The sequence below is a fragment of the Brassica oleracea genome, chromosome C6, assembly GCF_000695525.1.
Source record: "Brassica oleracea var. oleracea cultivar TO1000 chromosome C6, BOL, whole genome shotgun sequence".
Taxonomy (NCBI): domain Eukaryota; kingdom Viridiplantae; phylum Streptophyta; class Magnoliopsida; order Brassicales; family Brassicaceae; genus Brassica; species Brassica oleracea.
The window spans coordinates 12,626,667-12,638,217 of NC_027753.1; the positions used below are offsets into that span (position 1 = coordinate 12,626,667).

The 11,551-nt window shown below is 43.9% G+C and overlaps 3 protein-coding genes across 3 annotated transcripts; 1 reads left to right on the top strand and 2 right to left on the bottom strand.

Moving 5' to 3' along the window:
• Positions 1-2,209: 2,209 nt before the first annotated feature.
• LOC106297512 lies at positions 2,210-4,348 on the bottom strand. Its single transcript, XM_013733739.1, has 7 exons — positions 4,192-4,348; positions 3,948-4,073; positions 3,555-3,833; positions 3,207-3,463; positions 2,866-3,105; positions 2,452-2,798; positions 2,210-2,363 (listed from the first exon to the last, which is right to left on the bottom strand). Exons 1-7 carry the CDS (start codon positions 4,346-4,348, stop codon positions 2,210-2,212), a joined length of 1,560 nt encoding a protein of 519 aa, XP_013589193.1.
• Positions 4,349-5,996: 1,648 nt separating this feature from the next.
• Positions 5,997-7,554, top strand: LOC106300600 (UPF0301 protein CHU_1773). Its single transcript, XM_013736777.1, has 3 exons — positions 5,997-6,330; positions 6,555-6,667; positions 6,736-7,554. Exons 1-3 carry the CDS (start codon positions 6,129-6,131, stop codon positions 7,399-7,401), a joined length of 981 nt encoding a protein of 326 aa, XP_013592231.1. The 5' UTR covers positions 5,997-6,128; the 3' UTR covers positions 7,402-7,554.
• A 68-nt stretch (positions 7,555-7,622) lies between these two features.
• Positions 7,623-10,446, bottom strand: LOC106300599 (probable serine/threonine-protein kinase At1g09600). Its single transcript, XM_013736776.1, has 6 exons — positions 9,589-10,446; positions 9,210-9,494; positions 8,790-9,107; positions 8,488-8,715; positions 7,975-8,403; positions 7,623-7,903 (listed from the first exon to the last, which is right to left on the bottom strand). Exons 1-6 carry the CDS (start codon positions 10,018-10,020, stop codon positions 7,724-7,726), a joined length of 1,872 nt encoding a protein of 623 aa, XP_013592230.1. The 5' UTR covers positions 10,021-10,446; the 3' UTR covers positions 7,623-7,723.
• Between the last annotated feature and the right edge of the window lie 1,105 nt (positions 10,447-11,551).

An 11,551-nucleotide genomic window follows, 5' to 3' on the forward strand; every position in this document is an offset into this window, starting at 1 on the left:
GTGCCTTCAGCGACTCGCAATTAGTCACAAGCCAATTCCACGGAGAATACGAAGCAAAAAACGAAATATTGGAAGCATACCTTTCAGTCCTGCAAGAAATCACTCAGCAGTTCGACAAGTTCGAACTAACAAAAATCCCAGGGGGAAATAATACGTCAGTGGATGCGCTGGCCGCGCTGGCTTCAACTTCCAATCCGGCGGTAAAAAGAATAATACCAGTAGAAGGAATAGATAAAGTAAGCATAAATCTCCCATGTAAGGGAATCAACCTTCAGGAAAATAGTCCCCCGTGCATTGATGCAATCACTACGCGAAGTAGGGCACGAAGAGAAAGCCAGGGTCTCGACAACGAAAACAGCGATGAGCCCAAAAACCAATCGGCCCCGAACACATCGCGCGTCGGGATCAGAAGAACAGCGACCACCGCAGCTATCCCGGAAGAGGCCGTCCATGAAACCACCGCAGCTAGCCTTCAAGAAGGAGCTAGAAGCCAGAACAGATTGGAGAACCCCGATATTTAAATATATAAAGAACGGCGAGCTCCCCGCCGAGAGATGGGAAGCTCGAAAAATAAAAGCACGGAGTTCGCGCTATTGTATCATGGAGGAAAAACTATACAAAAGAAGTCTAGACGAGCCCTATCTATTAGGTGTATCCCCTAAGGACGCATTCAAAATCCTGAAACAAACTCACGGACGAGCGTGCGGAAGCCACTCCGGAGGACGATCCCTAGCAGTCAGGATAAAGAAACTAGGCTACTTCTGGGCAACAATCGCCGATGATAGCGAACAATTCACGTTAAAATGCGACAAATGCCAAAGGCGCGCACCGATGATACATCAACCGACTCAAAAAATGTCTACGATATCCTCACCATACCCGTTCATGAAATGGTCCATGGATGTGGTAGGCCCGCTAGTACCTTCCGGACCAGCCCAGCTGCGATTTCTTCTGGTATTAACCGACTATTTCACCAAGTGGATCGAGGCCGAAGCATTCTAAAATGTCACTTCCACGACGGTAACCAGCTTCATTTGGAAAAACATCATCTGTCGATATGGTCTACCGTACAAAATAGTAACCGACAACAGACCACAATTCATTTCCAAAATGTTCGACGAATTTTGCGTGAAATGGAAAATCAAGATTAAGGCCGCGAGCCCCCGATACCCAAAATGCAACGGTCATGCCAAAGCCGCAAATAAGACTATAATAAACAACCTCAAGAAGAGGCTCGACCTCAAGAAGGAGAGGTGGGGAGAAGAGCTGCATGGTGTCCTATGGGCCTACAGAACAACCCCCCAAACCGCAACCGGTGAAATTCCATTTTCAATGTCTTACGGAATCGAGGCCGTAATCCCAGCCGAAATTGAGGTCCCGAGTCAGCGACGAAGAATATGTCCAGAAGATGCCGAACTCAATGAAGAGTTGTTAATCCATCAGCTGGATATGATAGAGGAACGACGCGAAAAAGCAGCAATACGCGTACAAAATTACCAACAAGCCGCGACACGTTATTATGATTCCAACGTAAGAAACCGCGCTTTCTCCGTAGGTGACCTAGTTCTCCGGAAAGTGTTCGACGGAACGAAAGAGACGGGAGCAGGAAAGCAGGAACAAAATGGGAAGGACCATACAAAGTAACTAAAGAAATCCGAACAGGAGTCTACGAGCTAGAAAAATGCAAAACAGGCCTCCCAGAAATGAGACCTTAGAACGCCAACAACTTAAAGAAATACTACAAATAACGTAAACCCGAACCTCGATCATAACTACCAAAGCTTCAAACTAGGGGGCCATTGATGCCTACAGCTCAGTCAAAAATGGAACTACGATAAGGCGTGATCCCTCGAAAGGGGTACATAGGCAGCTCGTCACGAAGCGCAGCCCAAACAACCGAACAAACAGCCGTTAGCTTTCTTTCATCACTTTGAACATCTAATTCTTAAGCATAGCCCATTTACCAAATTGCTATCAGGCCATATAAAGGGCCACAAAACAGATTCCTGATCAGTCTCTATTTCACGCCTTCCAAAGGATAAAACAACAAGCTCAATGAGGTTTAAAACAAATCGGAAACATACGATTAAAGAGGTATTATGCCATAAATTCGTTGGAAACATATATACGTTTCTCCAACAACAAAAACACAAAAAAACATACATATAAAACATAGCAAACTTCAAACTAAATCGAAATAACCCTTGCATCAATCCTGGTTGACTGAGTCTCCGGAGATCTCGGGGAGATCGAGACGACCGAGAGAAGGGTCTGACACCGAAGCAAGACCGTAATCGACGTCGCGCAAAACCTCCAGGTCTTTAAGACGCTCCAACTCCGTCTCGAGCTCGAAGCCGCCCTCACTATACTCGGTCAAAGCCTCGATACGAGCTCGCGTCTCTTGCAAAAGAATCTTCGCGGCCGTTTCTTTCTTCTTCTGCTCCAACTTACCCTTGACCACAGCCAAAATCCCCCTCGTACTCCTTCGCAAGAGAGACACGAGCTAGATGGAGATCTTTGCGAGCTTTCCTATCCCGACCTTCGAACTCTCGCCTATACTTCTCCTTCATCGAGTCAAGGTCGCTCTGAACAACGACCTTTTCTGCCTCAACAGCCGCCAACTTCTTCTTCAATTCCTCAATCTCCACTTCGCGCTGTCTCTCCGCCTCCCGAGCAGCATTCAACTCACCCCGAAGCTGTTGGATCGTGAGAAGGTGACCCGCGATCTCTTCCTTACTAGGAAAATTTGCCAATCGCCCCTCCATTAAAGCGGCATAATCGTTGCTCGCCTCCATATCCTAAGCAAAACGATAGCGTCAAAACTAAGCATCCATGTCCATAAAAAATCAAGCGAAGACAACGTACCTTGGCATTTGCGACCGCCATCCGAACATAGGCGTCGCGCTCTCGCATGTGCTCCAAAGAAGGGAGCTCGCATCCTTCTGCTCTGACCTTACACCAAATCGCTGCAAGGGAGTCGGGGTTCTCAAGGATAGGGATCTCTGGGGTTCTCAAGGATAGGGACCTCGCTGTCATACCCAAACGACCACGAAAAAGCTTCGGGCACGCTCGAAGGAAGGACACCGGGGTTAACCCGCGAAGTGCCTTCACCAGAAGCACGTAACGACAGAGAAAGTCTCGGGCTCGACGATCCCGAAGTCACAGAGTTAATCTCCTCCAAGACCCGACGTCGAGATCGATGAGACACGAATCGATCTCGTCGTTAAGAGCTCGATCACCAACAGAGCTCGATCACCAGCAGAGCTCGCCGAAGTATCCGGTGCCTCACGAGCTCCACCAGATGGAAAAGCGACCGACACTGGCCTAGCAAGAAGACCAGGAGACTGAGCCTGCGACCTCGGTCTAAGGACCCGCCCCCGCTGGACTTTCCGAGCTCGCTCTAATGACCCGGCCTCATAAGATTCGCCAGGACGATCGAGCATCCCCACTTTCTCCTTCTTCCCTAAAAATCAAAGCAAACTTAGGATCATATCAAACAGAGAAAGTCTCGGGCTCGACGATCCCGAAGTCACAGAGTTAATCTCCTCCAAGACCCGACGTCGAGATCGATGAGACACGAATCGATCTCGTCGTTAAGAGCTCGATCACCAACAGAGCTCGATCACCAGCAGAGCTCGCCGAAGTATCCGGTGCCTTTCGAGCTCCACCAGATGGAAAAGCGACCGACACTGGCCTAGCAAGAAGACCAGGAGACTGAGCCTGCGACCTCGGTCTAAGGACCCGCCCCCGCTGGACTTTCCGAGCTCGCTCTAATGACCCGGCCTCATAAGATTCGCCAGGACGATCGAGCATCCCCACTTTCTCCTTCTTCCCTAAAAATCAAAGCAAACTTAGGATCATATCAACGAAGCGCCCCAAATCATGCCAGAAAGAAGAGCTGGGCCAAACATGGGCCACCAAGGCGACAAGAGTAGCACGATTCGCACCCGGTGGGAGAGCGCAGGCGGCTCGAATTCGGTCAGGAGTAAAGGAGAGCCATCGAGTGCTACCTCGACACAAAGTCTCCATTAACCCACGAAGCTCGGGAGACATAGGCGCAGATTCAAAAGGGTCTATAGATAAAAGGAATTATCTTTAAAAAAAAATAAAAAACAAAAAAACAAAAAAACAACAACAGACATCATTTACCAAGAGGAAATGATAATGATAATAAAAAATATATATACTCACCAATATCGTCGGACCATTCCCGAGGGATCCTCTCGAAATCGAAGTCTCCTTCCGACGCCGAGTTTATCTTAAAAACGAAGAACTTCTCCCTCCATCGATCATCCTTATTAAGAATGCCTTCGATGATACCACGACCACCTCGAGGAGCAAGAATCATCGTGCCAGGGAACCGTTGCTTCGCTTTATGGCAAATAATTGCCTCAACTCCCTGAGACCAAATTCGAGACCTTCCTCCTGAGCTCAGACCCAGCAACCCAAGAAATACCGGAAGAAGTTAGGCGCCATGAGGGTAAACGCCATCTTGATTTCCGCCAGCACCTCGAGAAGGAAACGATGAAGAGGAAACGATAAGCCCCCGGCCTTGAAATGAGACGTGTAAGCTCCGCAGTACCCCGGTCTCACATTCTCTGGAGTCTCATCGTCCTCGAGGAGTTCGATTTCTACGTCGTAGCTGACTCCCCAGAGCTCGTAAATGGCGTCGATATTTTTCCCATTAAGAATCGTCTTGTGATGCGGACCAAATTATTCGGCAGCCATAGTTTCGAATTAAGAAGAAGTGTCGCGAAAGAGAGAGAAAACACCAAGAGGAAAATGGCGAAAAAGGAAGAAGGATCGAAGTGATGAAGAAGACGATCTGCTCAATAAAATATATACCATAAAATAAAAAAAAGGCTCCCGAGAACGCTAGGATCTAACCGGCCATGAACTTTTGATCTCGACCACACAATCCTGAATTGGCCGACAAGTCAAATCAAGACGACGCGCGTGGCACCCCATTCTCCGAGAATCGCGATACCGCAAAGTAACGGTAGTTTCTCGCCTTTTCAGTTTCCCAATAAACCAAAAAGGCTGGGGGACAAATGTTGGACCCAATTTTGGTCAATACCATAGTGGGCCGCGATCAAAGGCATGGGCCTTAAAGGGCCGGAGCCCGTAGCAAGAATACGAACTCGAGAAGGAGTCGCCGAGGTCGCGGAGATCGTGCAACAAGAGGCTGAGATCGCGGAGCTACCACAGAGATCTCGAAGTTGACTTACTATAAAGGAAGAGGAGTGGAAACAGTGGAGGACACATTGAAAACCCTAGAGAGAGCTACACACTTACATCGATCTTGTTGTCTTCCCACTTTTAGATTCTTTCTTTACCGATCTCGTTTGTATCACTCGATCTAGTTCAATTCGTTGTATTCGATTTTATTCATCAATAAAGTCAATTTTCACCTAATAGAAACTATTTAACATCGTTGTGTTCGAAAGATATCGTTGCCTACATCATTTGTTTTCCCTAGATTAAACACTGATCACTATCAAATACTTAGTGTAGATTTTAGTTTCTACCGTCGTGCGGATCAAGATCTAGTACAAATTAAATCCGCATGAGGGAGTGATTTAAACTAAAACCTTCACATATTCTTTTTTTTTTGTCGGCATAACTATTCTCCTTTATTTATTTGTACTATTCAAAATGTTTATAAGAATTATAACATAATAAAAAAAAAAGCAAAATCCTTCTTTTATGTCATCCTTTAGTTGTTTTCTGTTTTCAGAGGTTAGTGTCTGTTTCTTCACGTTCCTTCTAAGCTAAAGGTCATCTTCCACATAACACAAACTTGGTGAGTTACTGCAAACCGAACAATTCGGTTATATGATTTAATAATAAGAACAAATCGAAACAATAAATCAATCATCTATAAAAAATCGTATGTGGTTATTAATTGACCAATCAAAAAGCAAAGAATGTAGCTGCTATAAATAAATAAATAAATAAAAGGCATATTCTTTTTCCTTTTGTTTTTCCCACTTTGTTCGCATCTGTTCCTAATTCCTATCAATCGCAGATAATCCTTAGCCTCTCTACATTTCTCTCATCATCGTTTCCTAACGAATCAGACTTGACCACTCCACTCTAAAACCGGACTTCCCGAGGAACCCCCATCCATGGATCTCTGGACCCTTGACACGGCGATCCGAAACCCAATCTTCTCCTCGGCGAAATCGATCCCTGAGAAATCGCTCTCGAGGAAACTGGGCGCCGTGGAGATCAGGTTTCAAAAGCGTAAACTTTCTACTTGTGGGTACCGTTCCTTGGTTGTTAGAGCTACGTCGAACAAGAGTAACGACGATTCTTCTTCTGCTTCTGGTAAAGGCTTTACATATGATGATTTAGGCATTATGATCTATCAAAAATTGGATCTTTTCTTAGCTTTGTACTTGAACACTAGTGAACTCTGTTTTAGCTCTAAACTTATAACACTGGAGCTAATTAGAAACTGGGATTATGTTTGTGAGGATTGTTGATGCTCAAAGAAGTGGTAATCTTGATTTCATAAACTTTACAATTGTGGAGCTGTTTTGTTTCTCAAGGAGGAGATGCTTCTCAAGAAAACAAATCAGGTGATTCCGCTGCTACTCCAAAGCCCTTTGGTCTTAACACGGATTGGAGAGAGTTCAGAGCTAACTTGTTTATGAAGGAGCAGGTAAAAATAATCTTCATAGTCGAACAACCCATTTCTTGGCAAGTTAAAAAGGGTTTACCATGTCACAGGAAGAAAAAGCAGCAGGTGAGGGTCACAAACCAGACACAACATCCCCTCAAGCTGAACCAAGAGGCCTTAAATGGGCACACCCGATTCCTTTCCCTGAGTCTGGCTGTGTTCTAGTCGCCACGGAGAAGCTAGACGGTTATCGAACATTTGCGAGAACCGTTGTGCTACTTCTTAGAGCAGGAACCAACCACCCGCAAGAAGGGCCATTCGGAGTTGTCATCAACCGTCCGCTTCACAAAAACATCAAGCACATGAAATCAACCAAAACCGAGCTCGCTACCACCTTCTCAGAATGTTCCTTGTACTTTGGTGGGCCTCTTGAAGCCAGCATGTTCCTGTTGAAAACCGCCGATAAAACCAAGATACCTGGGCTTGAAGAAGTCATGCCAGGCCTTAACTTTGGTGCTCGAAACACTTTGGATGAAGCTGCGGTACTTGTGAAGAAGGGAATGCTTGAGCCACAGGACTTTAGATTCTTTGTTGGTTACGCAGGTTGGCAGCTAGATCAGCTCAGAGAAGAGATCAAATCAGATTACTGGCATGTCGCTGCGTGCAGCTCGGAGTTAATATGTGGAGCTTCACCGGAAAACTTGTGGGAAGAGATATTGCAGTTGATGGGCGGTCAATACTCAGAGCTTAGCCGGAAGCCCAAGCTGGATATGTAGACGTTTATGTTTTGAAAATGGTGCCTAGTTTTCTAAGGCTTATAAAATAAGCCAAATGTATAGCTTAGCTTCACTTTTGTCTTGTGTATTTGAGAGAATAAAGCACTTCTATATATAGTTCTATGCTATTTAAAAAGATTTGCTTTCTGAAAACTCATATGTAATAACTAAAAAGCGTCTACCTATGAATTTAGTTTGCACTACTAAACCAGTACTGAATATACGCATCTGTTTTTACTTCTAACCAAAAGAAATGTCTTAGAAACAGAGAGGGAAACAAAAACTTGTTGCCATGATCTTTTCTTGTTTCATTGCTTCTTCACTAGGCACATGCTCTCACTGGGATATCGTTCTTCTTCTTTGCTGCAGATTTGTCAAGGCGGGACTTGCGTACAGCTTCTTGGATTCCTCTCTCGTGATCTTTCATCATATCTTCAATGTTACCACCAGGAGGCATCAAAGGACCTGAACAGTGCATTATGTTCTTCTTGCGCATGTATGTCTGAAACAAACATATCAAGAAACATCTCAGAAGTCAATTGTCTAAAAGACAAGAGTTAAAAGAGTTATTACCGTTGTGGGTTTTCTTGAAGCTACATTTTCCTTTTGGGAAGAGCTAGATAAGTAATCTCCCATTGTAACAAGCACGTTGTTAGACCGGCTAGCTCTCACCTCTCCTACATTGCTCTTAGAGCCACCATTCTTATTCCATGCCGCGCTTGGATGGATCATTGACTTGGTATCAGCAAAGTGTTTTCCACTCGATTTCTTGAAGCCAAGAGGAGTGTTGATTAAGACATTTGAATGGCCTGAAGCAAGGAACTCCGGTGTTATCTTGGAGTCTCTTAAACCTCTTCTCGCAGATTCGTGTCCACGCCACTTCACTGCTTCAGCTCTTTTCCTTCTTGCTTCTTCGTTTCGTTTCTTTGCATCAAGTTCCTTGCTTGGAGGATACTTAGGCAGACTTGATATGTGACAAGGGAGTGGCTCCGTTGTAAAAAACTAGAGAGGATTGTGAATGAGGAGATAATCATTAATCAGTTGGGGGGGGGGAGGTGAATCAAGAAAATGAGAGAGATCATTTACCTCGCTCATTAGAGTAGAAGAAGCTGAGCATCTTGTCTCTGGTTCTACAGAGAGAAGCTTGTCAAGGAGAGCCAAAGAAGAAGATGGTAAGTTCTTGAAAGTCTCTTGAAGCACACGCTTGTAAGGATGTTGCGGTCTGTAACTTGTCGCCTGTGGGAACTTTGTCGTCTCCCAGAATTCTTCTGTTGCTGAACCACACAGCTTAAATATATTATGCATTTGCTCCACCTTCAAGATATTTAGTTTAAATCAGTGGAACTAGAGGATAAATACAATCAAATCTGAATCAAAAGAACTCTCACCTCTGTTCTTCCAGGCATGATTGGTTTTCCTACAAAGAGTTCAGCTAAAATGCAACCAACGCTCCAGAGATCAATGGCGGGTCCATATTCTGTTGATCCAAGTAGAAGCTCAGGTGCTCTATACCACAAGGTCACTACACGGCTTGTCAGCGGTTGATCACTATCCGGATTATAAAAACTAGCTAGACCAAAATCTCCAATCTTGAGAACTCCATCATTATTCACCAAAAGATTCGAACCCTTGATGTCACGGTGAAGGATTCCACGGCTATGACAATGCTCTAGTCCACATAGCAGTTGTTTCATAAAACACTTTATCTAACACACACACAGAAGCAACCACATAAAAAAAAAATTAAAAGTTTAGTGAATTTCATTGGCCAGAGAAGACAAAAAGGTTAGGTTTGATGAAAGTAGTACTTGTGGCTCAGTGAATTTGACATGAGGCCTGAGGGCAAGGCCTGAAAGATCATGCTCCATGTACTCAAACACAAGGTGCAAGCTACCTGATAGCTTTGAAGTGACAATACACTGAAGCTTCATAACATTTGGATGGTCTAGCTTTCTCAAAATGTTGATTTCTCTAGCCATGAACCTCACACTCTCCGGATCCATATTAGCAAACCTCACCTTCTTCATCGCCACTATTTGGCCCGTCTCAAGATCCCTAGCCTTATACACAATGCTGTAAGTCCCTTGTCCTATCTGCAAAAATACAATGTTTCATATTAATTATTATTACAATACAATAAAACCAAATCCTATGTGTGATTCATCAGACAAATGAAAAGAGACTAACTTTGTCAAGCTTCTCAAAGGAATCTGCACGGCGAGGAACCCAACCTTTGATGGCTTCACCTGCTACAGAGGTTAACCAGTAAGGCCATCCAGCAGCAATAAGCTCTGCTTCTGCGCTACGAGGAACATTCGAAATAATCAACCCTTCTCCTTTGCCATTGTCTGAGACCCTTCTTCCTCGATGAGAACTCGAAGGTCTCTCCACAATGACTGTTTTACCATCATGACTATCATCTACAGGAACAATCAAACCGCTCGCTCTTCTTCCACCACCGGAGCTTCCATCAACGGCTTTATGAGAGAAGTCGTCTTTATTTGAAGGCAGAGTAGCAAGCAATTGCACTGAGGAAGATTTGTTCCAGTTTTCTTTCTGACGGTGAAAAGCAACGTTGTCTTCTTCTTCGGCTGCTCCTTTTGAGCAAATGCAGCCCATAATAATTAAACCTGCCTTGGTTCACACAATCAAGAATACATCTATCACCAGGGGGGATTCAGGGAGATAGATTAATCCAGATATATGCAAAATCTATGTTTTGCAGTCAGAAACAAAAAGGGTTTCTCCTAAACCCCAAAATGATAGTGAAGAATTTTGCAAATACAAAAGAATCAAAGGCCGAAGGGTTTTAAGATTCAAGAGGAAACAGGTTGTTTGGGTTCTTCTTACATAATCGTTTTTGCAACAGCAGCTTGTTGAAAACTGAAAAATAAGGGAAAATAAGGAAAAAAAAAGATATTGTGAATGAGAGAGATGGAAAGCAAAATGATTCGAGATATGTTTGAGTGAGTAAATTCAGGAAAGCCCTTGATTCTTGGGACAAAAACGAATCACTAGAATAGTTCTTTCCATTTTCTCTTTCTTAAGAAATAGTCCAAAAACCCGTTTTGCATGAAGGTAAGATCGATTTTCTCATCATCGTATTTGTTTTTGAGCATCCGAAAATTTTATGTTTTGCTTTATTACTGATGTGAAACTAAAGAATATAATTTATGTTTCTGTATTATTCATAAACATAGGGAGCTATTTATATATAGGGAATTACACCATCATAGAATAATAGAAAAGGAAATACAAATATGGAAATAGTACAAATCATAATCTAATAAGGAAAAGGCAAGATGCCGATTCTTTCTCTCCTCACGGTCGACTCTCTCTCTCTAACATTGGGCCGGTTATGAATCGGGCCGGTTATGAATCGGGCCGGTTATGGACATCCACAATATGATTTATAACACTCTCCCTTGGATGCCATAACCATACAGTGATTGTAATACTCTTTAGATGTTGACTCATTAAAACCTTACTAGGAAAACCCAGTGTGACAAAACCATGGTGAAAGAAAAAGAGTACAACACGTATTACTTCCCCTGTTCTGAACAACTCGCGGCTGGCCTCATGAACAGCCAAGATCTCCGAATGGTTCGAAGATGTGGCCGCGATCATCTGCTTCATGGGACGCCATGATATGGCCGTTCCACCATGTGGTTTTACATAGCCTGTCTGTGATCGAGCATTGTGTGGATCCGAAAAATAACCTGCATCAGCAAAATCAACTAAACCTTCTTTGTTTTGGTTAGTATAAAATAAACCCAAGTCTTTCGTTCCTTGCACGTAACAAAGAATATGTTTAATCCCGTTCCAGTTCCTTTGGGTTGGACAAGAGCTTAATCTAGACAATAGATTCACGGCAAAACATATATCTGGTCGTGTGATTAGCCAGATACATCAAAGCTCCTATGACACTGAGATATGACACTTCGGGACCGAGGACATCTTTATCGTCCATCTTAGGACGGAATGGATCAGTGTCCAGGCCGAGAGACCTCACGATCATCGGGCTAGATAAGGGGTGAGACTCGGCCATGTTGAATCTCTTGAGTACTTTTTCTGTATATGCCATTTGATGCACAAGGATTCCATCTCTTATGTACTCAAGCTGTAATCCCAAACAAAACTTTGTTTTTTT